The 24,791-nt window shown below is 37.9% G+C and overlaps 2 protein-coding genes across 4 annotated transcripts in view; one reads left to right on the forward strand and one right to left on the reverse strand.

The window, feature by feature from the left end:
- Positions 1 to 757: 757 nt before the first annotated feature.
- On the forward strand, positions 758 to 6,333 carry LOC135945047 (hematopoietic lineage cell-specific protein-like). The gene is made up of 8 exons (XM_065492432.1): positions 758 to 930; positions 1,527 to 1,712; positions 1,774 to 1,893; positions 3,435 to 3,732; positions 3,796 to 3,907; positions 4,506 to 4,795; positions 5,463 to 5,795; positions 5,951 to 6,333. The coding sequence occupies exons 2-8, from the start codon at positions 1,555 to 1,557 to the stop codon at positions 6,032 to 6,034; spliced, it is 1,395 nt and encodes a 464-aa protein (XP_065348504.1). The 5' UTR covers positions 758 to 930; positions 1,527 to 1,554; the 3' UTR covers positions 6,035 to 6,333.
- LOC135945046 (proteoglycan 4-like) overlaps positions 6,192 to 24,791 on the reverse strand; it is a 45,256-nt gene continuing 26,656 nt past the window's right edge. Inside the window, exons 2-17 of one of the 3 annotated variants that reach the window (XM_065492430.1) lie at positions 19,302 to 19,606; positions 17,567 to 17,700; positions 17,285 to 17,513; positions 16,100 to 16,532; positions 15,301 to 15,838; positions 15,112 to 15,208; positions 14,925 to 15,054; positions 14,562 to 14,716; positions 12,826 to 12,864; positions 10,996 to 11,384; positions 10,273 to 10,404; positions 9,565 to 9,805; positions 9,380 to 9,507; positions 8,747 to 8,895; positions 6,697 to 6,861; positions 6,192 to 6,635 (exon numbers count right to left, since the gene is read on the reverse strand). In XM_065492430.1, coding sequence (XP_065348502.1) covers positions 6,613 to 6,635; positions 6,697 to 6,861; positions 8,747 to 8,895; positions 9,380 to 9,507; positions 9,565 to 9,805; positions 10,273 to 10,404; positions 10,996 to 11,384; positions 12,826 to 12,864; positions 14,562 to 14,716; positions 14,925 to 15,054; positions 15,112 to 15,208; positions 15,301 to 15,838; positions 16,100 to 16,532; positions 17,285 to 17,513; positions 17,567 to 17,700; positions 19,302 to 19,601 — 3,282 coding nt within the window. In that variant the 5' untranslated portion in view covers positions 19,602 to 19,606 and the 3' untranslated portion in view covers positions 6,192 to 6,612. Of the gene's footprint in view, positions 6,636 to 6,696; positions 6,862 to 8,746; positions 8,899 to 9,379; positions 9,508 to 9,564; positions 9,806 to 10,272; positions 10,405 to 10,995; positions 11,385 to 12,825; positions 12,865 to 14,561; positions 14,717 to 14,924; positions 15,055 to 15,111; positions 15,209 to 15,300; positions 15,839 to 16,099; positions 16,533 to 17,284; positions 17,514 to 17,566; positions 17,701 to 19,301; positions 19,607 to 24,791 lie in introns of all 3 variants that reach the window. The other 2 variants (XM_065492429.1, XM_065492431.1) reach the window with 2 other exon arrangements.

A 24,791-nucleotide genomic window follows, 5' to 3' on the forward strand; every position in this document is an offset into this window, starting at 1 on the left:
CCATGCTTTGACGATCTCAGGTCATTAAAATTAAAGTGGAATGATGCTGGGCAACAATTGAAAATTACTTGAATTGTTGGATGCCATAAACAATTGATCGATTAACAATATGTTCAACAATTTGCAATAATAAAAAAGGACCTTCCTTCAGTAAAAATTCAAATTTTGCCATTTTTCTTCAAAATTTTGAGTACTTGAACATATTTTCTTGGCATATTCCGATTCCTCTCGTCGAGATCTGTCCAACGGTGTATGCCACTTATTGGGGAAACTCTTGGTTTTGAAATTAAATCGAATTTCAAGTAAGGAGACAGCCATTACCATTTGAAAAGCACGCTAACTTTCCAGCCAATTTTCTCAAAAAATTACAGCGCTTCTTAGGTCAATTTAGGATTTAATTTAATCCTAAGGGATGAGTTTATGCATTGGCAACAAGCATTTTCCAGGCTTTTCCAGTATCATTCCTCTTTAAACTGATTATAAACTATCAAAAGTTGCCAAGTGGGGAAGAATAAAGGAAGTTTAGGACGTGTCGCGACACTCTGTAACAGCACTCAAAATCTTGCATACTTTTTCTTCGTGGAATGTAAGTAAACTATTTTTTTTAATAATTCTGTAGGATGTAGAATTAAAACCACAGAATTCGCTTTCAAAAAGCCAGCGAATTCTCCTCAAGCGTGGCAATGGCTCCATTCATTTTCAAATATACGCGTTAGTTCGCAGACCGGCCACAAAACCCAGCGCCTCGTTTGTAAATGTAAATAAAAATGGTTGTCTTGTCAAAGTAAAACAAAATAGAGGAAGCTCTTATCTTTAAAGTCTAATTTAATGAGAGTGGCTGATCGGTGCTAGTTTTAACAACGCAGGCGTCAATTTTAATCCTTGCTCAATCAAAGAAAACGTTCTAGTGCAAATTTTTTCATTCAGAAGGTGAGTTACATTTTAATATATCTATTTTGCGAAACAACTTTTCAACTTCTTGTTTCACTTACAAGCCGGATATCGACATTTCCATATATTTATAGTGTACAAATTTAAATTATTTTTATCTAGTGCCACAAAATAGGTGTTTTTCTTTTAATATTTGTTCACACTTTTAAACTTTCTGTTCGCAATTCTGGAATTTAATCGTGCTGAAAGGATGTTTTGATAATGCAGCAATGCAGTTGGGTGTTGGGTGCGGCATCCAGCCCAATCCAGCCTCCCACAGTCGTTTTACATCACGCTATCACGGGTAGTGCGTGTGATTCCATCACATGCCTGTAATTTATGTTCTGTTCCCGTTTATTACCGCTAGATTTATCTCATCACGTGAGCCAACAACTTATTCGTTCTCAAAAACTAAGGCCCTATTTAGTTACGTTCTTGTACATATAAATTAAAATAATAAAGCACGAAAGAAATTTAATTGACTTTATCTTCTGTATAAATGGTCACAAGTTTTAAATTGAAATCATCCAAGCTCTAAAAACCTTATCTGAGCTAACACCATTTTTCTGGATTAATCTAATAACAACAATTTACAGGTTTGGTATCTGATATCTGCTGTGAAAAATGTGGAAAGCATCAGTCGGACACAACGTCGCACCCAAAGCTCCAGTCAATGATGACGATGACGACGCCTGGGAGACGGATCCTGACTTCGTCAACAACGTCACTGAGGAGGAACAGAGATGGGGAACCTCCGGCGGAAGAACGGCAGGAGCCATCGAGTAAGACGAATCAAAATTAATTCATGGCTGCTTGACTGATGTACAAATGTGTTTAATTCAGTATGAAGCAACTTATCGAGGAAACCAAGCAAGGCGATGCTCAAGGCAAAGAAAAACAGCTGGCCGATGGTCCGAAAGCTGCGTACGGCTACGGAGGCAAGTTTGGCGTACAGCAAGACAGGTGAGAAATAATAATAAAGACTAAATGGACCGAAAAATTTGTTTGCCAATTGATGGTCTCCTATAGTCACAAGGAAATCCTTAGGGTTTGATGTTTTAGTTTTTTTTTTTAATTTTTAAAATAATGTATCCAATGAGGTAATATAAGGGATGTTTTTGATTCGGCACGGTTTGCGAAGGTTAAAAATGCTCTAAGACAAATAGAGAACTATATACGCACAAATTAAATCTTTAAATTTAAGAAACACTGAATGGCGCTACTGCGTAGTACATTAATTCTGGATGGATGTTGGCTAATATTGAATTTAAGTTGGGAAATCTTTCAAAATTTAATTCACAAGCTAGTTGTTATCATTCAATCATGGAGATATTTTGAAGATATACTCTACTTGACAAGATGAATCAATCGATGGGTCAGTTTTGACTTTCCAGGAAATTCCCTAATTTTTAGATTTTTGCCAGGAAATTGGCTATTGGCTATTTTATCGGTTGGAGATATTGTTTCAAGAATTTCTGAGCTGCCTGCCAGGTCATGTAGCTTCATTATTGTCATCAGGAACAAATTGTAAAACAACCTTTTTTGAATTAATTAATTTTAAAATTTTTGACGAACTTAATTTAATTTTGCTTACCACCCGTTTATTTACACCACTGATTTTTAACCGTTTTTACTACTCTATTTTTACCAATTCATTGCGCAAGAAATGAATTAATTCCGTTTTTCTTCCGTGAAAATCTAAAATTTGCGGTCGGAGTAGTCGAAATTTCCTCTACTGTGCAGTTTTTTCTTTTAAATTGCCATTAAATTTGCTGTCTCAAATTCTCAAAAAATTTATCTCTGACAATTTTTCAAGTCGAGGGATATGAGCTAATAATTAATTTGAAAATTATTGAAAACTGACGTGCAGACGTTGCCTGCAAGAAACTGGTTAAAATTGAAAAAATAAAACAAGCTTTACCACTGCACGGCATTTTTTTAATGCGGATTTTTTTAAACCCTGGTAGGAAATTTTATTAGCTTTCATAACATATTTATAGTTTTTTTTCTCTACGATCAAACATCAAAAACTTACAAAGCTTGGAACTAACCCTGATGAGAAATTGCTTAATTTTTCCAAAACGTCAAAAAATAGCTACTTATTATCGACTTGTCTAATTAACAGTTTCTACAACTCAAATCTCAGCCAAATTGAACAGAAAACTGTATTTTTTTTATCAATTTTTAAATTTAAGAAAGTCGTTGAATCGAAAAATTACGTGGTTCATATCAGGGAAGGCTACATGAATTCAGTGGTTTCGCAAAAATACTTAAATGTTGAATCCTAAAAACTTCCTTGACAGTAATAAATATGTCAGAAATGAATTAAAAAATTATTTTCCTTGAAGGAATTAAAAAAATCGACAGGAAGCTTATTTTTAAAATTTACTGCTTTATTTTTATGTTTTTTATAAATAAACTTTTCCATTAAAAATCAACTTGTCAAAAGTAAGTCAAAGAAATTGTTTCATGAATTAAAATAAAGAAAAAACTTGGTGTTTCAGGATGGACAAGTCGGCCGTGGGTCACGACTACACGGCTCCGCTCAACAAACACGAGTCTCAAAAGGATTACGCCAGCGGATTCGGCGGCAAATTCGGTGTGCAGGCCGACCGGCAGGACAAGTCGGCCGTAGGCTGGGACCACGTGGAGCAGGTGCAGAAGCACCAGTCGCAGAAAGACTACGCCGTCGGTTTCGGCGGAAAGTTTGGAGTGCAGGCCGACCGGCAGGACAAAGCTGCTGTCGGCTGGGAGCACCACGAGCAGGTGCAGAAACACGAGAGCCAACTGGACTACAGCAAGGTACGCCGGATTAAAGGCGTTGAGGGGATTATTTTTTTAATAATTTTTTGATTCTTATTCAAGGGATTTGGCGGCAAATTCGGAGTGCAGACAGACAGGGTTGATAAGTCAGCACATACCTTTGAGGAAAATGCGAAACTTGCTCCAGCCTATGAGAAGACGAAGCCGGATATCGGTTGGTATTTTTTTTTTATATTCAGAAAATTACAGAAATGGATTTTTCCGAAAATACTATCAATGGAAAACATTTCTCTGGATCATTCGATTTAGTTTCAAGAAAATTGTAATTTTTGACGAGACAAATTGATGAATGTGTAATTTATCCTTTTAAGTATTTGTTTGTCTTGCTTGGGCTTAAGGAGTTTTTTTTGTTAACCGTTGAGTAAAAAATGGACAATTTTCAGAAAGCTGGTGAAATTTTCTAGATTTACTTGCATAATTTTTAATAAAAATGCAAAAACTGTCAACGTAAAAATTAAAATAAATTGAATATTTTCATAATGACAAAAATGGAGCTACAAATATTTAATCTTGAATCAAGCAATTTTCGCAGCCCATAAATCGAAAATTTAGTTTGCAAGAAATTAAATAAAAAATCACATTTTGGAATTTTTCATATTTTATTCTACTGAAAATGTTTTGAAGTATTTTTTCTAGCCTTCCACTAATTTCATTGCTAGATTTGACAGTTTTAATAGCAAACTAAATTGAAATATTGAAGGAAATCATAAAATTAAGCTTGTCAGCATTTTAAATTTTCACTCGCATTTCAGGATCAGCCAAGCCTTCCAATTTGCGAGCCAAGTTCGAACAGCTGGCCAAAGGAAACGATGACGAAGTGCGCCAGAGGGCGATGGAAGAGCGAAAACGGCGAGAGGAACGCGAGAAGCGCGAGCTGGAAAGGGAGCAGGAAAGGAAGAAGCGGGAGGAGGAGCACGCTCAGGAAGAGGAGGCTCGACAGGCCGAGCGGATCAGGGAGGAAGCCGAGAGGAGAGCCCTTTACGACGCTGAGATGGCCAAGGCGCAGGCTGAGCAGGATGAAAACGAACGAGTCAGGAAACAGGTCCGTTTGAGGGAAAATTATTTTGATTTATTTCAATTACTTAAATATTTATCTAACAAGGCAACACACCTATTAAAGATGTTTTTTCGCTACAATTGGATAGTGTTTTATGGAAGATGATTTTTTCCAAAGGGGACAGTTTCGTAAATCCACGTTTTAAATCAGAATTTAAAAAAAAAATCGAATTGCAATGCAGATATGCAACAGCCAGTGGCAGAGTTTTAACTTTTTGTAAGTTCATTGTAGTATATTCCAGCTTCATTTTTGCTTTTTAATTTTTTTGCGGGCTGCATAACGTCCTGGAAAGTTTGAAGCAACTTTTACTACTCTGGGAAATGGGGAAATTTTACGGATATTTAATTATTACTTTTCGTTTCGTTTTATATTTTTTTAACTAGCAGCAGAAAAATTTAGCTTTCCTCTCAATCTTTTAAAGAGATTATTTTTAAAACATTTTGAACAAAGGTCAATATTTCTCCTTTAGGTTTTGCCTGTTTTTATTTATTCATTTTTAATTTTATCTCAAACCGAAACCCTCTATTCTAATTTTTACCTAGTCCCTAATCAGATGTAGCTATGTAAACCAAGAGTTCAAATCGATTGTTAATTTTATTTTTAGTTAATTGAAAATCATTTTTTTATCTATTAAATTGTGTCAATGTTGCAGAGCGAGTTGGCCGAGAAGGAGGCAAAAGAGAGAAAGGAGCGAGAGGAGAAAGACCGGAAGGAGCGCGAGGAACGAGAGGAGCGGCTGGCCAAGCAGAGGGAAGAGGAGGAACGCGAGAAGAAGCGGCTGAGGGAGGAGCAGTTGGAGCGAGAACGGCTCCAGGAAGAGGAGAGGGAACGGCAGGAGCAGGAAATCACCCGGCAGTTGCAGCAGCAGGCCGAGGAAGACGAGGAGGAGGAAAACGTCACGGCCACGGCGCTCTACGACTACCAGGCCGCTGCCGACGACGAAATTTCCTTCGACCCTGACGACCTGATCACCAACATTGAAATGGTATGTAGGATAATTCTTTCTATTTAAAAGAGAATTGATCCTGGAAATTTTTTGTTGTCCCTTAAGCCAAAAATGACTTAAGTAGCGCTGTAAATGTTTGAGAAAAGTGGCTGCGAACTGTGAGGACTGTCTCCTTACTAAAAATCATATTTCAGATCGACGAAGGCTGGTGGAGAGGCATGTGCAAAGGCCAGTTCGGCCTGTTCCCCGCAAACTACGTTCAACTGAACAACCAGTAAAATAAAAATCTCGCAACAACAAAAGCCAAAAGTCGATTGTGCTCAGCGGCCAATGATGTTTTTATGAAGACACTATTTGATGCCAATTTATGATTCCATGCATTTTTTAACGAGTTTAGGGCGCATAGATTTTTTTAAATGTGAAAAAAGTATTAAGTTATGGTACTTAAATTTTTATTGGATCGTGTTACAGTTTTTAAAGATTGTCAACAGAAATGGTACGTACACATCTTGATGCTGTTAATTATACACTTCTTGTCAAGTTGTAAAATAAAATATGTTATAATGTAAAAAAGCAACGTCCATAGTTACTCATTGGAATAGTCCCTATACACTTAAAGATAAATTCTCTCTCTTTTTTACACCGCCGTCGGTCTTTAAAATTTTATTTACAAATGTATATAGACACTTTGTACTGAGCTAATTCAAGACGATCAATCCGCATCAAGTATCACAAAACGAAAATTTGAATATGTACACGAAGAACGAACAAAAAATAATACATGAATAAAAAAGCGGGTGGCAGAATCGATTGTCGCTCGCGACGACGAAGCAGTAAAACAAAGTGGACACCGCACTCAGACACAGCTGAACTTGACCCCTGAAAGCACAGAGACAAAGCACGTAAAGGGACACAATTCACACGGCAGTGAACAACAAACCGTCGTCGCTCGAGTAGCACGAGTGGCAGTGGAGCTTGCCGTTGCGCACCCGCACGTCCGTGCCCATGAGGCCGTCGCCCAGCTGCACGCTGCAAACGCAGCACTTGAAGCAGTCGATGTGGTAGAACAGCCGCAGACTCTCGATTATCATCGCCGCCCCGCGCCCTGCACAACCAAAATGTCAAAATCTATTTAGTCACAGGAAGAGAGGAGAAATTTTATTCTGCTTTTTTGGTATGTAATGAAGAAAAATTTAAATTGATTTGAATCAAAGGGGAAACATTTTTTAATCAGCCAAGAATGGAGAAGCCCAGTTTAAATATTGATAAATCAAACACTTCTTAAAAAGGCGGGTTGTTTTTAAATATTTACAAATAAAAATTGAAAATGCCAAATTCCTTTTTTAAAACAAAATATAAATTCACCTTAATCTTTTGAACAAATATTTAAAGATAAATTTTAATTTTTAGGTTGAAAGGATTAATTTTGGATATAATTTTACGGATTAATATTAGACGGGTGCTAGGCTAATTTAAATGGTTCTAGACAGTTTTCGAGACCCAATTGTTTACCGTCAAAATTATCTTTTCAGAGAACAATCTTGAGTTTATATTTGTTGTTTTTAAGGAAAACTGTTCCAAACTCACAAATTAAAAAAACCGTTTAGAAACAAACCTGCCTGTCTCCTTCTGGAATAATTTTTCTCAACAGGTAAATAGCGCGCTTGCATTCCTCCCTTATTCAACGATTCGTTCCGCAAGCTTACCCCCTCCCTCCATTAGGGCTGCTCAAACGATTTCTCTTTTTTGAACAATTGAACTGTCATAAATCTCGGCTCTTTGACGCTTCTGCCTTTTTACTAAAATGTCACTCCTGATTTTTGTAAATTCAAAGCGACTTCTAAATTTCCCTTCATAGAAACAAACATGAGTGTTTTTTTTATTACTTTTCGTCTTAACCGGAAATTTGTAACAAATCAAACGAAGAGCGATTGAACTTTCTTTTTTGAAAATTAATTAAATTCTTGTTATAGGCATGCAAACACCATAATGCGTTTTTTATTTGCTTTTTGCATTACAACCAAAACCAACAAGGCGAAAATTTTTCCCACGTTGCAAAGAAGTTAAAACAATTTGAGAATATAAAAAATATTTGCTGCAAATTAAGAACTTAAACGTGGAGTAGTTTTGTCTGCTCTTCAACAGGTCTAAAAATTGCAATTAAACCTAATTTTCAATTGTGAAAAGATGTTTAGACTAGAAAACTGAAAAAAATCATGCACTGGAAAATTCCGCCAAATAATTAAACCATAAAAACCAAGCGGAAAAACTAACTTTTCCTTGGTTTTTAATCAATCTAGACGGTTTTAAGGATGGTTTAAATCGCTCATTGATGGTTCAACAACGATTGGAAGCTCAGATAAAAATAGTCGACATTTCACAGCCCTAGAAATTTGTCTTTAAAAATATTAATTCTGCGAAGAAAAAATTAAATTAACTTTTAGTTGGAAGGAAAAAAATTAATACTGAAAATTAGTAAATTTGAGTAGCCTTCTGAAGGGACAAACTTGTAAAAAAATTCATGGATAAATAAATATATGAAAATTATGAATAAAATTTTAACCTAAAAAAGTCATTGAAAAAGCAAAATTCTATTTCTAAAGCGAATATTAAAATTAAGTTCTGGTTGGAGTAAAAAATAAAAATTAATAGTTTAGAAAAGCTAAATTTAAGTCACCAATATTTCATGAATAAATCAATAAAATGAACTATTAAAAATATGTTTTATATAATAAAAAATTATTATTAACTTGTCATTCAATAACCCAAAAGCACATAATTATTTATTTGTAAATTAGGGGTTTTCATGCATGCAACGAATAACTACAATAAAAAATAGACGATTCCTTTCCTCTTCAAAGTGTGTTTAATATATATATTTCTATGCAAATTTGGAATAAAAAAATTATAAATAATAAGTAGTGCCGAAAATCATTTATTTATTTATTTGTACGTCGGTTGCTAGTTGCTGGGTCAGAAGTAATTCGTACCGAGCTCAAGATTGCAGTGGGAACATTTTTTCTTGCCGCTGACACTAAGCACTTTGTCGTCCATCGACTGGACAGCAGGAGGAGGTACATTTGCATTTGACGTTCTCTGCGGCAAACTTCGCTGTGGAGACGTCCTCTGCGGCAACTGACTACTGCGCAAACACACAAAAGCACATACAGAATTATTTAAAGACTGAAAGATAATAACAATCAAGTGTTGCGTTGAATTAAAACTATTTTTAGCATGAAAATTTGTGCTGGAAGAAGTATTTTTTACAAAATTATCGTTCAATAAATGAAAAAATCCAGCGGGGGCCAGGTGTGCGATAAATTTGGTTCCCACTGCGCAGATCCAAGATGGCGTCTGAATGTGGGAAGCAAAAAGCTCTCTTTGGATTGCCGTACGAGAGCCAAGAGTTTGTTTTTACGATCCAAAAGACACAAATTATGTCACAATATTGACGAAAACTTGCTTCTTTTCGCGCATTTTCACGTGACCGTTTTTTCGCGCCATATTCCACCGGACGCCATATCTGCGCGTCGTACGAATCTGGCACCCACTGTTTTAACCTCGACTTGAAACACTATCTAAATTAGGAAAAAGCTAAAATTTTCATTTAAAATAGATTTTACTTTTGCCTCTGTTGAACTCTTTGCGTGAGTGACATGATTATGGCATCAGGAAGGTGTTTCTGCGGTTGCTGCTGCTGTTTCGCCGCCTGCCGCTGCTGCTGCTCGGTGATCCTGCGGTGCTCGGCCTCCTAAAACCAAAAATTTCGATTTTAAAAAAAAGGACGGGAGAAAAGGGTGAGTCTGACCTGGACGAGCCAGTGTTGGTGGTAGTTGGCCAGGCCGAACGCACTCGAGCTGCGCGGCCGCTGGCTCTTGAGCTGCGGCTGTTGCGACGACGGCGCCGTCGACGGCTGCTTCGGCAGCTGGCTCATCGAGCAGCTCAGCGGTAGAGACGGACGGGCCGCGAGCGCGTCGCGCCGGGGCACCGCCGGCGCTGCGATGCCCCCGTCGTCCACGCTCTCCAAAATCGAGTCGGCGGAGAAGTTTCTACACAGAGAACCACGTTAATTATTTCAATCCACGAATTTTTATTAGCAACAAAACAAGGATTTTGAGACTGATTTACTTATTTACTAAACTAGGAGTTTGATGGAAATAAAATTGTCAAAAATAATAATGGATCAAATTAAAAAAAAAATCAAGAACTTAATAGAAATTTTGTTGTTTGTTTTTAATTAATTCCATTTCTTGAAAAATATCATGTCCATAGAAATAATCTACCACCATATTTAATTTAAATAAAAGCAATTTTTGAATTCATAAAATATTTAAATGTTCTTTTTACCAAGACATTTCCCAATTTATCGGAACAGTAAAAAATCTATTATATATTCGGCAGAAAATCAATTTAGCCGCTTTTTTGTTAGTTCAGATAATATTGATGAGATTATAGTACGCTAAATAAACAAACAGCTAGGAGGCTTAGCGTAATTCGTCATTGAAAATAGGTATACCTTGTGAGAAGGGCGCTGGTCGAGTGTCTGTTGGTCGGTTTGACGGGCGGCGGCGGCCCCGACTTCTTCCTGTACACTACTGGCTCTGGTTTGCTGTCATAGCTGAAGGGATCCTCATATAAACTCGAGTACCTGATTCAAACACTCAGTTTAGCAAAGGGAGCTTAAGCATGAGTAATTTAAGCAAATGGCTACTTTTTTCCCATGTACTTTTGATTGATCCTTGGGAAGAACCTGAAAGATTTTGAGGCTCAATTCTGTGTTCTTTATTCCAAACGTAAGATTTCTTAATTTGTAAGCCTTGTTAAAATAAATTTGGTTCTGTCCAAAGTACCACACATCAAACTATTTGCGTTCCTTTGATTAAATTTTCTTTGACAGTTTATTTTTTTTTAAATACCAAAAGTATCTTAAGCCGATAAATAAATCTACCTTAGTTCAAAACTGGTCAATACGACTTTAAATTTTAAATTGGATCTACCAAAGAATTAATTCGTACAGATGGTGTCTCTGCAAGTGCTCAAACAAGCTCTGACGCATGCGCAGTTCTCGTATTCATATTGTTTTGGCGGGAAAAAAGGTTCGCACGTTGCGCTGGACCTTTTTGGTCGGAAAAACAGTCCATTTGACCTAATTCGACCCTCAAGAATCGATTGGTGAGCTCAGAAACGTCGTCAAAGACGGTCTTTAAGCTTAAAATTTTAATTTAAACCTAAAACTGACCTAGGTTGCGGTGGTTGGAAGAATGCCTGGTTGACGTAGGTGCGTTCCTGCTTCTGGACGTGCTCCTCGACCTGCGTCTTCCTCGGCTGCGGCAGCGGCTGCTGCTGCTGCGGCTTCTCGGGGGGCAAGTTGGCGTAGTCGTGGTGCTGGTCCTGTTTGCGCTGCACCTTCAGGGGCGAGCCGGACACGGGCGTGTTCTTGGCAGTGTGGTAGTCCTCGGGCGGGGTCTCGCGGCCCTCCGGCTCCGTGGGGATGATGTCGAGGCTCTCCAGGCTGCGCATGCCGAGCTTCAGCTTGCTGTACGAGAGGCTGTCCAGCTGCTTGCTCTTCGCCTGCTGCAGCATCTCGCGCTCCAGCCGAAGCGCCTCGCGCTCCGCGGCCAGTCTCTCCTGCGAAACGATTACTCTCAGTTTGGAACGGATTTTTTTATAATAATAATAATAATTGTTCCCACTTCCTTAAGCTCCGTTTAATTTGTGTTATAATTAAGAAGGGCTGCAAAATTTTAAACGTGTCGATTTCAACATTATCTGATAAATATATAAAATATAAAAAGGTCCTAACGATTTTAACTCGTAAATATTATATTTTAAGCTAATATAATTTTGAGCTTCTTGGCCAATTAAAACAATTGGAATTTTATTTTTATTTTGGTGAATTTGTACTATTTAAAACAAAAATGACCTTTGTTTTTCCATTCCACTTCTGCAGATGGCAGCAGAAATATATCTGATCTTATAAATGATGCAGACTAAACATCAAACGTGAACTTGTTGTTTCAAAATTGAAATTTTACTCCTTTTGTTGTAGAAAATATATTGTAACCATTTTTTTTAAATCAGAAATAATTGAAATGACATTGCGTTTGACAAGAAAAATATTTTTTCATGACTATAGGGCACTAGTTGCACAGATATACACGAAAAATGTCATAAATAAATAAAATTTCAACTTTCATTAACAAGAGTTTGCAGAAATTCCTTTCTGGAGCGAAAACATTTTCATTTGAAAAATTAAATTTTAAGATTTGATTGATTTTGAAAGAAAAATAGAATAGGAAACCTCGCACACCTTCCAAAATTAAAAATTATTTTATTGCACCGGACGTGTAGGCTTCCATGAAATTATAAAAAATGATCATGGAAGAGTTTCTATACATCTATGTGGTCTAATGGGGATTTTCATGTTAATTTTTAAAAATGCCCAATTGTTTTCCTATCTGAATGAAATTCAATACGTTGACGAGACAAATCAATCGATCAACATACTTTTTGAAATTTGTTTTATTTTTTTATTAATAAAAAATGTTGTACTTTGCCAATGGATTGGATTATTTTGAAGAAAAAATTATTTTAAAATAATCCATGTTATTTTTGGTGCGGAAGGACCATGGAAGCAGTGGAATTTACGTATTTTTTTACATCGGATTATCAAAAATGTGGCGAATTGTTCTTGGATTACCTGCGAGCTTATTATTCAGAAATTAAATTGAAAAGATTCACAAGGATTGTTGAAATTGGTCAAAAATAAAATGAGATCTGACTCGTATCCAAATTTCACAGCCCAAAATATTTAAAAAATTGCTTGAATCCGAACAAAATAGTATACATCAGTTCAATTCTCTTAAAATTGTTTGTTTGTGTCTATATAAATGTCTATGAACAGTATAATTATTCACAGCGTGACTTTGACTGTAATACATATTTCCTAACAGGGGGAAATAATCAAAAAGCAACAAGTAAAGCAGTAAAAAATCAAGCCGTATAATAAACGGAACAAAAGCAAGTTGTATATTGTGGGGCAAGTTTGCAAACAACAAGGTGGACTCACCTGAGCGCTGAGGGTGTATTCTTGCACAATCTGAGGCAGCTGGACACATGAAATGTCAAAGGTCTCTTTAACTAACTAATTAAGTGCGATCGGCATCATCGTTTTCAGAAGAAGAAGTGAGAGACAGACGCCCAGAGAACCTCATGCGCCTTTGTTAGTCCAATGGTGGGGGTGTACGCACATCACATTCAGTACATTGTTTCGATTCTCATCGCCATGAACCAATAAGTTTACTCTAGTCAAAGTGCTGATACAGAGTGTGTGTGACAGAACCAGATGATGCAGATTTTTAACTTAATTGGTTAATTTTTCTAGCTGCGAGTTATTTCGAGATAGATAGAGAGAGTCCGAACGCAGCCTGACTGAGATATTGAACAAAAGCAGTGTCAACGGTCTCAAGAAAGTGAAGTTGCCGAGAGTCGAGTGAAGGAAGGAAGATTTATATAATATAAAAAAGCGAAACAACCACCAAGATACTGTGTGGAGGATGACTTCATCTCACGATGCTTTTATTGTTTATCCAAATCCATTAAGTCTAACCAAAGGGTAATCCACAATAACCATAGTAGCAAAGTATTTTGTATAATATATACTGTAATATATGTATATAAATTATTGAGGCTAACCCTACGAAACCTTATGTTTATAATCAGTGCGTTAAAATTTGTCCAAATATAATTAACTAACGATTTTGTGTTAAGATTTCACCTGAAGATTTCTTTCTTCTTATATTGCCTACAATAAAAGACTAGCTGCCTGGTAAGGAGTTGAAATAATGAGAACCAAAATTGTAAATGGCTCTTTCCATTTGGAGGTGACAAAAAGTTGGAAGGGTTTAATCGATTTGAATTTGATGAAACAAAATTATTTCATCCAGGGTTGCATTTGCGTACCACTCAATTTTTACCAATATCTTATGCAAGAAATAAATTTATTCTTTTTCCCCCGTGCAATTTGAGGTTGGAATGGTCAAAATTTCCTCTACTGTGCAGATTTTTTCATTTAAATAGCGACTTGCTGCCTCAATTTCTCCAAAAAAATATCTCTGACAATTTTTCAAGTCAAGGTCATAAGAAAATAATTAGAGAATTATTGAAAACTGAGGTGCAAACATTGCCTGCAAGAAACTGGAGTTAAAATTGATTTTTTTTTTAAATGCGGGTTTTTGCAACCCTGATTACATTTTCCGTAATCAAAAATTGCCTAATTTACAGAGGCACAAAGTTTTGAAAAAAAAAAACACCTTAAAATTTAACTATTTCGGCTTCCAAAAGGGACAAATTTTAAACTAGTAGAGAGTGGTTTATTTCGACACCTCTTTAGCATTCTAACAACCTACAAAATAATCTAAATAATTTTTAAAAAATGCATAAAAATCGCATTTTATATCTTTTCCTGATTTTAATCATATATTGGGCCCAAACAAACCTTAAAATATTTTTAAAAACATAATAATTTTGGCCGAGTTTCAATCAAACCTTTTTTCACCTCCCGCTGGAAAGAGCCGTTTATAAGGCTGCCCTTTGGACAAATTTTGTGTAGCAAGGAACCGCCGCGTGCGGAAAACTGGTCGTTCGTCCATGTATTTTGTACACAGGCCGATTTGCATTTGTTGCTAGAGTCTACTCAACTAGCTGACTTAGAGAGATGCAGTCAAATATGGAAGCGGGATTAATTTTGGTAAATCAGTACCGACACCACACCACAGGCTAGAAGGGGCACCGTCAAGGGCTTACTCTCTCAGCAGTGACCTTCTTCTCCAGGTTGATCACGTTGTTCTTCTCTTCCTCCAGCTTCAGCAGCTTTTCCTTCAGCTGGTTGCTCAGGAATTCGTCTTTCTTTTCGTTCGTTTGCGGTGGAGGAACCGGCGGCGGAACTGGAGGAGGCGTCTCTGCAAAAGAATAATTAAAAAGGGGAAAAATTAATACATGTTCTTTCAAAGGCAGGCTTTAAAATTTACTTGCCATCATTTCATTCATTAAAGAGCCAACAAATAGAAATTAAAACGCTTTCCTCAACAAGGAGCTGGATTTTTTTTTCAACTTGATTATTTTAATTTGAAATTTCCACCATTTTTGTGGTAAATTTAATTTTTTTACTTGTGATTTCAAGTCCCAGGAAGCACTTTCTCATCGTTTCAGTGTCATCTGCAGTTCCGACCGGAGGCGGCGGGGGCGGCTTTTCTCTGGGCGGTTCCATTTTTGTTGGAGGCGCCAAAAGAGCGGAAAGCTGAAGGGAATAATACAGTTATAAGAGTGAAACACGATGAGTTTAATGGTTTCAAACCTCGTGGTCGACAATTGGGGCACTGATAATGTCGAGGAGGCCGGAAGACACCGATCCAGGAGCTGTGGGGTCTTCTTCTTCCACCTCATCAGATTGGCTGCAACATCAAAATTAAAATATCAAAAATGAAGATTTTTTATTTTAAATTATTCAGAAAATTAAAAATGGAAAACAATAAATTCTAATCACCTGACACTATCAGCCGTGTGCACTCCAGAGTCCTCTCCACCCATGGGCGACCTGTCCCTGGGACTGAGTGCCCTGGGCAGCTCTGTGATCGGCCTGACAGCGTCGGGAACGTCGTTGCAGACGCTGCTGCCCGGCGAGACGGGCATTGCAGCCACAGGCTCCTCCACCTCCTTGGGGACGGCTGGAGGGGCGAACATGGGCAGGGGAGGGGCCGTCAGGGGCACTGGAGGGGCGACCGTGGGCAGGAGAGGGGCAATCAAGGGCACTGACGGCAGGGGAGGTGCCGTCAGAGGCGCTGTAGGGAAGACTGAGGGCGGGGGAGGGGCCATCAAGGGCACTGGAGGGGCAGGAGGGGCCGTCTTGGGGGGCTTCGACGGCACCGGCGGCCTGTGCTTCTTGGTGGGCGGGTTGAACAGCACCGACTCTTCGATGGACTTCTCGAACTTGCTGATTTTGTCTGTGATCGGTTTGATTTCCAGGTTTTCGAAGCGGTTGGTTGAAGAGCTCGGGCTCAGTGGTGACGTGGGCAAGCTGGGTTCTGTATAAACGGTTGATTTGGTTGAGATACAAAGAAAAATTGCGGAGAAATTATAAATATCGTTATGTATTGAAAAAATATTTAATCGATATTTGTAAATTTCCCATAAAGTAATGCAATGGACTGAAGAAATGCCAAGATGATATTTTTTTGGGGAAATATCTTACCGAAAAACCAGGCTTTTCCAATAAATAAAACTGCATTTTAAGTATTATTTAAATTAAAAAATAATAATAATAAATAAATCCAAAATTCACGCACCGTCTTTTGATTTGAAGATATCTTGATTGTTATTGTTGTGAAGATTAAAATGATCCGTTCTAGTAAACATGGAGGCTGAAGCGGAGCCTGACAGTTTCTTGACGACGCTGGACTTGATCACAGGAGCAGCTCTGGGAGCAGGCTCTTCCAGTTTGGGCGCCGGCTGCTGCAATTGCTGCTCTTCCTCCGTGTCCAAAAACTCGTCCGAGTCGCTCGCTATGATGGTCTCCGTCACCACTTTGACTTCCTTCACAGCAGTCGCCGCGTATTTTTTGTTGGACACCTCTTTGTTGATGTTGTTGTTGTTATTGTTGACGTTCAATTCACTGGGCGGCTGCACGATTTCCGCGGATGGCTTGCTCGCGCTTAACCGCGTCGACGAGAACTCTGCGTAGTCCTTTATCGCTTTTTCATATGTGCACTCCTCTTCGACCTGAACACAAATGGAATGAAATGAAATAAAATCGTTGTTAAAATGGGTAATTAGTATTTTTTAATGTGTATGTGTTTCTTCGATAGTAACAAATATTTTTTAGACATTTTGAAACCAATCATTAGACAGAATTAATCAGGGTTGCAAAAAATTTGCTTTTTACACCACTTAATTTTTACCAATTTCTTGCGCAAGAAATGAATAATTTATTCTATTTTTCACCAATGAAAATCTAAAATTTGCGCTCCGAGTGGTCAAAATTTCCTCTACTGTGCAGATATTTTCTTTTCAATTGCCATTTGCTGCCTCAATTGCTCCAAAAATTAATCTCTGGCAATTTTTCAAGTTGAGATCATGAGCAAATAATTAGAAAATTACTGAAAACTGCAACAAACTGGTTTAAATTAAAAAAATGCTTTTTACCACTTTACTCCATTTTTTTAAATAAGTGGGTTTTTCGCAACGTTGGAATTAATGCCGTTTTTTGGAAAGGGTTTTGCCTAAAGAAAAGTGTTGCTTTCTTTTTTTCCTTTAAATTTGGCTCATTGATTTGTCTCAGTATTTTCTCCCACAGCATAACAGCAATTTTTCAAAAGAAAATTTTGCCAAATATTTTGGTAACTGACGAGGGCTCATTTAACATATTTTTAAATTTATAATAAAACACTTACAGCTTTTGCAAGTAATTTATAGCTATTATTCATATATCTTTGACTTTTCCTAGATTTGTAAAAATAATAATGCACTCTCACCACTGTAGTTTTCCGCTCAGAAACGATTTCCTTGACTTTGCTCTCCTTCTTCGTCTCAGAGTGCTGTCCATTCGGCTCTGCGCTAGTGTTATTATTGTTGCTAACTTCAAACTGGTGCTCGAGCGAGGAGGCCTGCTGCTCCTTATTCTTGTCGGCGCTGCTGAGGCCTAACTCGGAAAAGTTGATTTCGTTGTCATCATCGTACAACACCAAGTTGTGTTTCCGTGACCTGAATGGAATCGATCAAGCAATTAGAAAACAATGATCGCAAACAAGACTCACTTCATCATCTCGCTGAATGTTTTGCTTTTTCTGGAGCCGGATCCCGGGTCGCTGTCTTGCCTCTTGAACTCGGAAACCCTTTCGACGAGCTGCTCCTGTCGTTTCCTTCGATTGGCTTTCCAACCGTCCAGGTCCTGAAAAGAAGCGACTTTGTTAAAACACGCCTCACCGCTCTCGGCATGAAGATAAGGGTCGAGAGTCAATATACAAGGCTAACAAGTTTATCTAATCGTAGATTTTGCGCTGAATGTGCGGCAAAGCGACCAAAATACCATAATTTACGACAGCCACTTGATAGCCTTTTCTCATTATGTGACATCTTTATCAAGATGCATATTTTGTAGATAAAAGTGTACACTGCAAGGTTTTAACTGCAGGACAAATAACAAATAATGCAAAAAATTAATTCAGGGATGCATTTGCTAGCCATTTGGTTTTTTTTACCAATTTCTTGCGCAAGAAATTAATTTATTCCATTTTCCCTTGTGAAAATCTAAAATTTTCGGTCGGAGTGGTCAAAATTTCCTCTACAGAGCAGATTTTTTTCTCTTCAATTGCCATTTGCTGCCTCAATTGCTCCAAAAATTTCTCTATGACAATTTTATAATCTAATAATTCACCAGTTGCATAAACCCTAAGTGTTCGAAGCCGCCAACAGATGGCGCCACCGTAGACTTTCGATTTTAAGGCACTTCCGCTGCGATTTCAGACTCAATCTAGCTACTGTGCGTTCTTCAATTAATTTGCTATTTTTTGACGTGCTGAAAACCAAAATCGGTTCAGCCAATCGCCGTAGAATCGTGAAAAACTATTTTTTGAAATAAAAAAATCTTTTCGAACGTTTCTACGACGAATGGCTGAACCGATTTTGGTTTTCAGCACATCAAAAATGACCAAATTAATTAAAAAAAGCAAAATAGAGTCTGAAATCGCAGCGGGAATGCCTTTAAACCGCTTAAAACAAATTTTTTAAGAAAGTCTGTGGTCGCGCCATCTGTTGGCGGCTTCAATAACTAAGGGTTTATGCAACCGGTCAATTAGAAAATTATTGAAAAATGAGGTGCAAACATTGCCTGCAAGAAACTGGTTTAAATTGAAAAAAGTTTGTTTTTCACTGCAATGCATATTTCAAAAAAATGCGGATTTTTGCAACCCTGAATTGATTATTTTTTTGAAACGCATGCGGTATCAAATAAAATTAAATTAGAGAAATTGTGGTTCCAAAAGTGCACAATTTACGGCCCTTAAACCAATTTCAAGCTCTATTTTCCTTATCAGTTTGTAAAAATTAGAGCAAATGAGGATCGAAAAATGGTTATTTTCAAGAAAATATGGTCATTCCACGAGTTGGAAAAGCAGATGGAAGAAAGTTAAACGAAAAATTGGCTTCAGATTTGATTTTTTTGGGGCGGAAAACAGAGGGAACGACGCAAATAAGGGTCGAAAAATTCGGTTTTTAAGATAAATTATTTTTTAAAAACCATGTAATGATTTTTAAATAAATTATTGCCTCTACTTGCCGGCTAAACAATTTTTAATAGAGTTCAAATGAGTTTAAAAATAAATAAATAATCAATTTGACCAGTAAAAAAATAAAATTTTCCATTCAGCAAAAAAAAATACTCTTCTTAAAGCACCATCATTTGCATTGCCCCTTGTTCCTCGGTCCTAAATTAATTCGAGAGGGTGGGTGCACCGCGGCGCACAAATGGCCAGAGATGAAAGGATAGCTCACATTTTGCCAGTCCTCCGCTTCCTCCTTGCGCACCCGCTCGACGACCGGCTTGGGGGCCGGCGGCGCCGTGTACAAGTGCGACGGCGGTTTGATCTTGACAAACTGCAAGGGGTTGCTGGGCGGTGGCGCCGGGCCCCGCAGCTTCATCGGCTTGGAGCGCGGCGACAGCGAGTGGGTGCCGCCGTGCGACGAGCCCAGGTCGCTCAGCAGCTCCTCGGACGACGGTTCGGACTGCGTGTCCGACATTGCGCGTTGGGAATCGGCGTCGCCCTCGCTGCTGCACACCTCCGGCTGCGGCATCGTTTCTGAAACACACATGAAAGAGAACATTTTACTCCAAATTTTATTGATGGTTTATTTTTTAAATTTAATAAGCACTTCGAGAAGTAAGAAAATTGCGATTGTTCAAATTTTCTTTTTGTTAAGCATCTTTTAATGTTTTTAGGGTACTTTAGAGGTTTCAAAATAACTAATTTTGTGGGAAAATGAGGAGGCCGCTGTCCCAGAAAATCAGGGGAATTAAAAATCAGCTTACAAAATTGCGATTGTGTCGTGAAAATCATAATTTGTGCAAAAATATGCCGATTTAGAAGACCAACAAACTTAAATACGTGGAAAAAGGTTGATTTTTAAACTGGTGGTCTATCCTGAGGTTTGATAAGACAATCAAATCGGTTAAAAAATGGCGTCAGGCTACCCCTCAAGCGTAGGATTTTTTTAAATTTAAACTTCATTCAAAGAAAAATGGAATTTCATCTTTATTTGAATTTTGCTTCATCATAATATGTGTTTAATTTATTTTAGATTGTCTTCTCAACATTTAGGTCAAGCATATAATTTTAATATTAAAGAAAATCGATTTTCCAACCACATGCCACTGGAAAAATCCTTCAGGTGTGTGTATTTGCGGTTAAGGACTAAAGCGTTTGCCGAATTTCTCATCAAGATGCACGATATTGACCTCTCCACACGCGCACGGCGGTGGCAAAGGAATTTCGCTGAGCAAATTTTCATCAGCGTCTTTTAATTAGGTCCGCTTGGCACGAAACGCACCGCCAACAAAGGACGCGAGATCTTCCTTTCATCTCGAATGGCGGTCGTCGATCGCGCGTCTCGATAATCGTTGCGGGGAACAATGAATTATAATCGACCTCTGCGTCAGTGATTGAAGTGCGCCACAGAATATGTGAGAGACGAGGCCGATGCTCTATTAGGGATGTGAAAAAAAAACAGTTTAGGCCGAGTTTTTTTATATAATGGAATTTTTCAGATTGATTTTAATCGACGGTGAAATAAAACAAAATTGTTTTAACTATGATACACGATTTTTTTAATCTGGAGTTTTATTTAAACAAACAGGATATTGCTTCAAGAGAAATATTTATGCCTTACATATTCTAAAAAATATTTTACTACTACTAAATATTTTTAACTTTAAGACAATTAAAAAACGAATTTTTTTCTAAAATGGGAGATTTTTTTGCACCAAATTTATAAATTAAAATAAAAAATATAAAAAAATCAACATAAATTTCCTTAAAGAGTTCAAATTTATTAAAGACAAATTTAAATAACTGTCATTCATTTTTTAAGCACTGCTTTCTAACATTTTTATTTTTTCTGACTGCCTCATTTTGGAATTTGGGTATTTGTGCCTCTTTTTTCACATCCCCGCGGAGACGCACTGATTGTGAATTGTGAGGCGAGCAGTGCGTGTTCGAAAGAGGCACAAAAGCTGTGCAAACCCCGTTACGCGTCGGTCGCTGCTGCAAATTAATGAGGTGACACCTCTCGTCGCGTATGTACATAATTTACTCGACAATGAGGATGTCTCGAATTATGCAGGCGAGCCATAAAACGAAACCGGCAGCCGCAGCCGCGCGCGGAGAAAGATCGCCGTCGCCGAGTTCATCTCGCAGTCAGCGGCCCGAGAGGAACACACATTTACGTACGCGGCCTGCTCTCCCAGAGACCCACTTTAGCGTTTACTTCTTGTTTTATCTTTTGCGTGTGCGTGCATGTACGTACGCTCGGTGCGTTTCCGCTTGCGTATGTGTTACTCTCTCTTTTTGCGGCCATCTGGAAATTAATTTTCGACTCGGAATTGGGACAGTGACAGCAAGACTTGTGAAAATTAAATGTGACAGCGACAACATTAAGGAAGTTTTTGTTTAAATGTTTATAATTATGACATTTTTAAATTAATCTCATTCAATTCATCAGTTGCGAAAGCCCTTAAATTAAAAAAAACACTTAGCAGATAATTCGACAGACAATATTTAAATATTTATCCATTTTAGATCAACGTTATAATAAAAAGACGAGGTGGAATTTAACAGCTTTGGCAATTTTTCAGTTTAAAAAATAAGTATTGGAAAATTTTCCTTTATATTTCGTCCAAAAGCCACCAAAATCAGTAAACAGTCCTGGCAATGAGGATAAATTTAGATTTTAGGACTCACCTCCAACCTTTCAGCGGCAGAGAAACACTTGCTTTGAGAAAACAGCTGTTTTTGCCAACCTTGCCAGGCGACAGGTGCGCTCTCTCCCTTATTTTTAATGTTTTCAGGTTAACTACGACAGCAGAGGTACTCGCGTATACAGCTTGGAAGTTTATTTTGAACATGGCTGCAAAAACCCCAGTGCAGTGGTAAAATGCGTTTTTATTTTTTAATTTTTACCAGTTTCTTGCAGGCAATGTTTTCACCTTATTTTTCAATAATTTTCTAATTATTAGCTTACAACCTCAACTTGATAATTTTTTTTTTTGAGAAATTGAGGCAGCAAAATGGAATTTAAAAGAAAAAATCTGCACAGTAGAGGAAATTTTGAGCACACCGACCGAAATTTTAGATTTTCACTGAAGAAAAATGGAATAAATTAATTTCTTGCAATTCTTGCGCAAGAAATTGGTAAAAATTTAGTGGTAAAAACCAGTGGTGAAACACACCGGGGGGTAAGCAAATGCAACCCTGATTTTGAAACCCAAAAAGTTGTGTAAAAACGATATAAATGTCCTCACACTGATTAAAGTCGCAATTATTTAGCAAAATTTGTTAAATTTTAGTGAAAAAAATTACCATTCCAGATGCCGCAATAAGAATACAACACAGAAAGAAAGCCCGATTTAATTAAAATAAAATTAATAGTTCACAGAATGTAACGGGCCTAATAAAATTATCATGTACCAAATATGGCCGCAGCGCTATAATAGTAGAGATTAAAATAACTGGGACGATCGAGTTACAAAAATGTGGCAGACGTCTCGTCACTTTAATTGAACCTCGAAGGCGAAAGTAATTATTAATAAGCGACATTTCGGGGACAAAACAAAGAAGAGAGCAGAAGAGCTCTGCGGGCCAGTTTGATTTTATAATAATAGTTAGTTTCAAAAAGACGCTATTGGCACCTTTGAAAAATAAACGGCCCGGCCAGCGGCGGACTTTCTTTCTCTCTGGGCAGAGGATAATAATTACGGCGCGTTTATGCGTCGTGATTCGAGCGATGCATGCAGTGTGTGTTCCTAATTCGGGATAATCCGATCGAGACGTGTGAAATGATCCGTCTTTTGTCCAACGCGTGAGCTGCGATTTTGGACGGTCCCTTTTACTCAATAATTTTAATTGGATCGTGCTTCAGCGCTGGAGAAAAAGTGCTACCGATTTGAATGAACGACCTATTTCCAAGCAGAATAAATGACTGTCCAAAATCTAAGAAATTCTTTCTTCGAAATGTATTGAATTCCCGTTTGCGGTTGAAACAAGTCTGAAGATTAATAATCCTAATAAACCTTGAATCTCGAATTGAAAATGAGCTTCGAGGTAAGACAATATTACACTGTGTGGAAACCAATCATCTCTCTTATTATTTCTCGGAGCAAAAAGGCGTCGAATTAATCGCTGAGACTAATTTCAAGAAGCGTGTCAAGGTACGAAGAGCCGAGCTAGAAGAGAGACACGAGAAGAAGAAAAAAAGTAAATCAGGGCATAATCAGCGCGTCACCTAATGGCGAGGAGAGACACAGAAGATGCTGTCAGCTCCGTATTTTTTTGCCCTCGACAATTTCGAGCCGGCCGGATTATTCAGATATCAAGCGATACACCTTTTGACGTTTTGCTCGACAATGCGGCCGTCCAAGGTGACTTTCCGCGCAAGGCGAAAGTAAAAGGACACTTATTTTGACGTATTGCCTCTTTCATTTGCCCAATCTCGGCGGGCCGATCGTAATTGTCTGTAAGTGTGAAGAGTGGCTCTCTCTCGCGTATGTGAACAAAAGAGACGCGTTGCCAATATAACTGGCCTCGCCTGCCGACGAGGCGAAAATTGATCTCTACTTCATTGGATTGACCATGCGGTTACGAGTCAGCAACATTCTTTTTTAAACAAGATTAGGTAAAGGATGATGAATTGCCTGACAGAAAAATGCTCGAAAGCCGTTGTAATCGGTAAAAATGTCCAATAGAAAATTCACGACAGTATAAAATTGTCCAAGGAAATTAAAAACTGAATTTTTTCAGCAGTTTTTGGAAGTAATTTTGCGTCATGACATTATCATAAAAAATTTAAATTGTTTTTTTTTTAAATTTATATAATTACAAATAAATTTGCTGTCAATATTTCCTGTTTAACAATTTATAGAAATTTAAAGAGTAAATTTTGACCGTCTTTAAAGAAGTTTCTGAGCACACCAATCGATTCTTGAGGGTCGAATTAGGTAAAGTGGATATTTTTTCCGACCAAAAAGTGCGGCGCGACGTGCGTACCTTTTTCTCGCCAAAACAATAGGAATGCGAGAAGTGCGCATGTGTCAGAGCTGGCAAAAGAAGGCGGTATCTCTGCAAGTGCTCAAACCAGCTCTGACGCTTGCGCAGTTCTCGCATATACGTTCATATTGTTTTGGCGGGAAAAATGTTCTACTTGTGCTACGCACGTTGCGCTTGACCTTTTGGTCGGAAAAAACATCCACTGTACCTAATTCGACCCTCAAGAATCGATTGGTGTGCTCAGAAACTTCGTCAAAGACGGTCTTTAATAAAAACCTTTTCAAAAATAGCCTGGAGCCTCCATTCCTTCAATTTACACCTTATTCAGAAGAATTCTTTCAAGAGAAATCGGTTCATATTCTATAAATATCTATAAATTGTGAATAAACTTGTACCAAAATAATTTTCCAAGGTCTCAACGATTACACCTAAATGCTGATGTTTTCAATTCAATTTCCTCTTTCTCCACATTTTACACTTTAACTAATAAATACATAGTTGTAGGCACGAGAGCACACTAAAAGATATGAGGCCGACGGCATGCGGCGTGTAAAATTATCCTGGAATCCAGACGAGAGAGTGCAGCGTTTGAAATCGCTGGCTGGCATTCAAATTGGAGATAATATGCGAGAAATATAATAATAAAAGCCAAACGATTCGTCTGCATGTCGACGGCCTCAAAACATCTAACGTGGAAGCTGTTGTTTTTAATTTCCACCTGGGATTG

This window comes from Cloeon dipterum, chromosome X, assembly GCF_949628265.1.
Source record: "Cloeon dipterum chromosome X, ieCloDipt1.1, whole genome shotgun sequence".
Taxonomy (NCBI): domain Eukaryota; kingdom Metazoa; phylum Arthropoda; class Insecta; order Ephemeroptera; family Baetidae; genus Cloeon; species Cloeon dipterum.

Bases quoted from the DNA above. Each gene is read 5' to 3' on its own strand.
- LOC135945047 (XM_065492432.1), top strand. From the start codon at position 1,555: ATGTGGAAAGCATCAGTCGGACACAACGTCGCACCCAAAGCTCCAGTC. The intron at 1,713-1,773 runs GTAAGACGAATC...TGTTTAATTCAG, and splicing joins AGAACGGCAGGAGCCATCGA to TATGAAGCAACTTATCGAGG. The intron at 4,796-5,462 runs GTCCGTTTGAGG...TCAATGTTGCAG, and splicing joins ACGAACGAGTCAGGAAACAG to AGCGAGTTGGCCGAGAAGGA.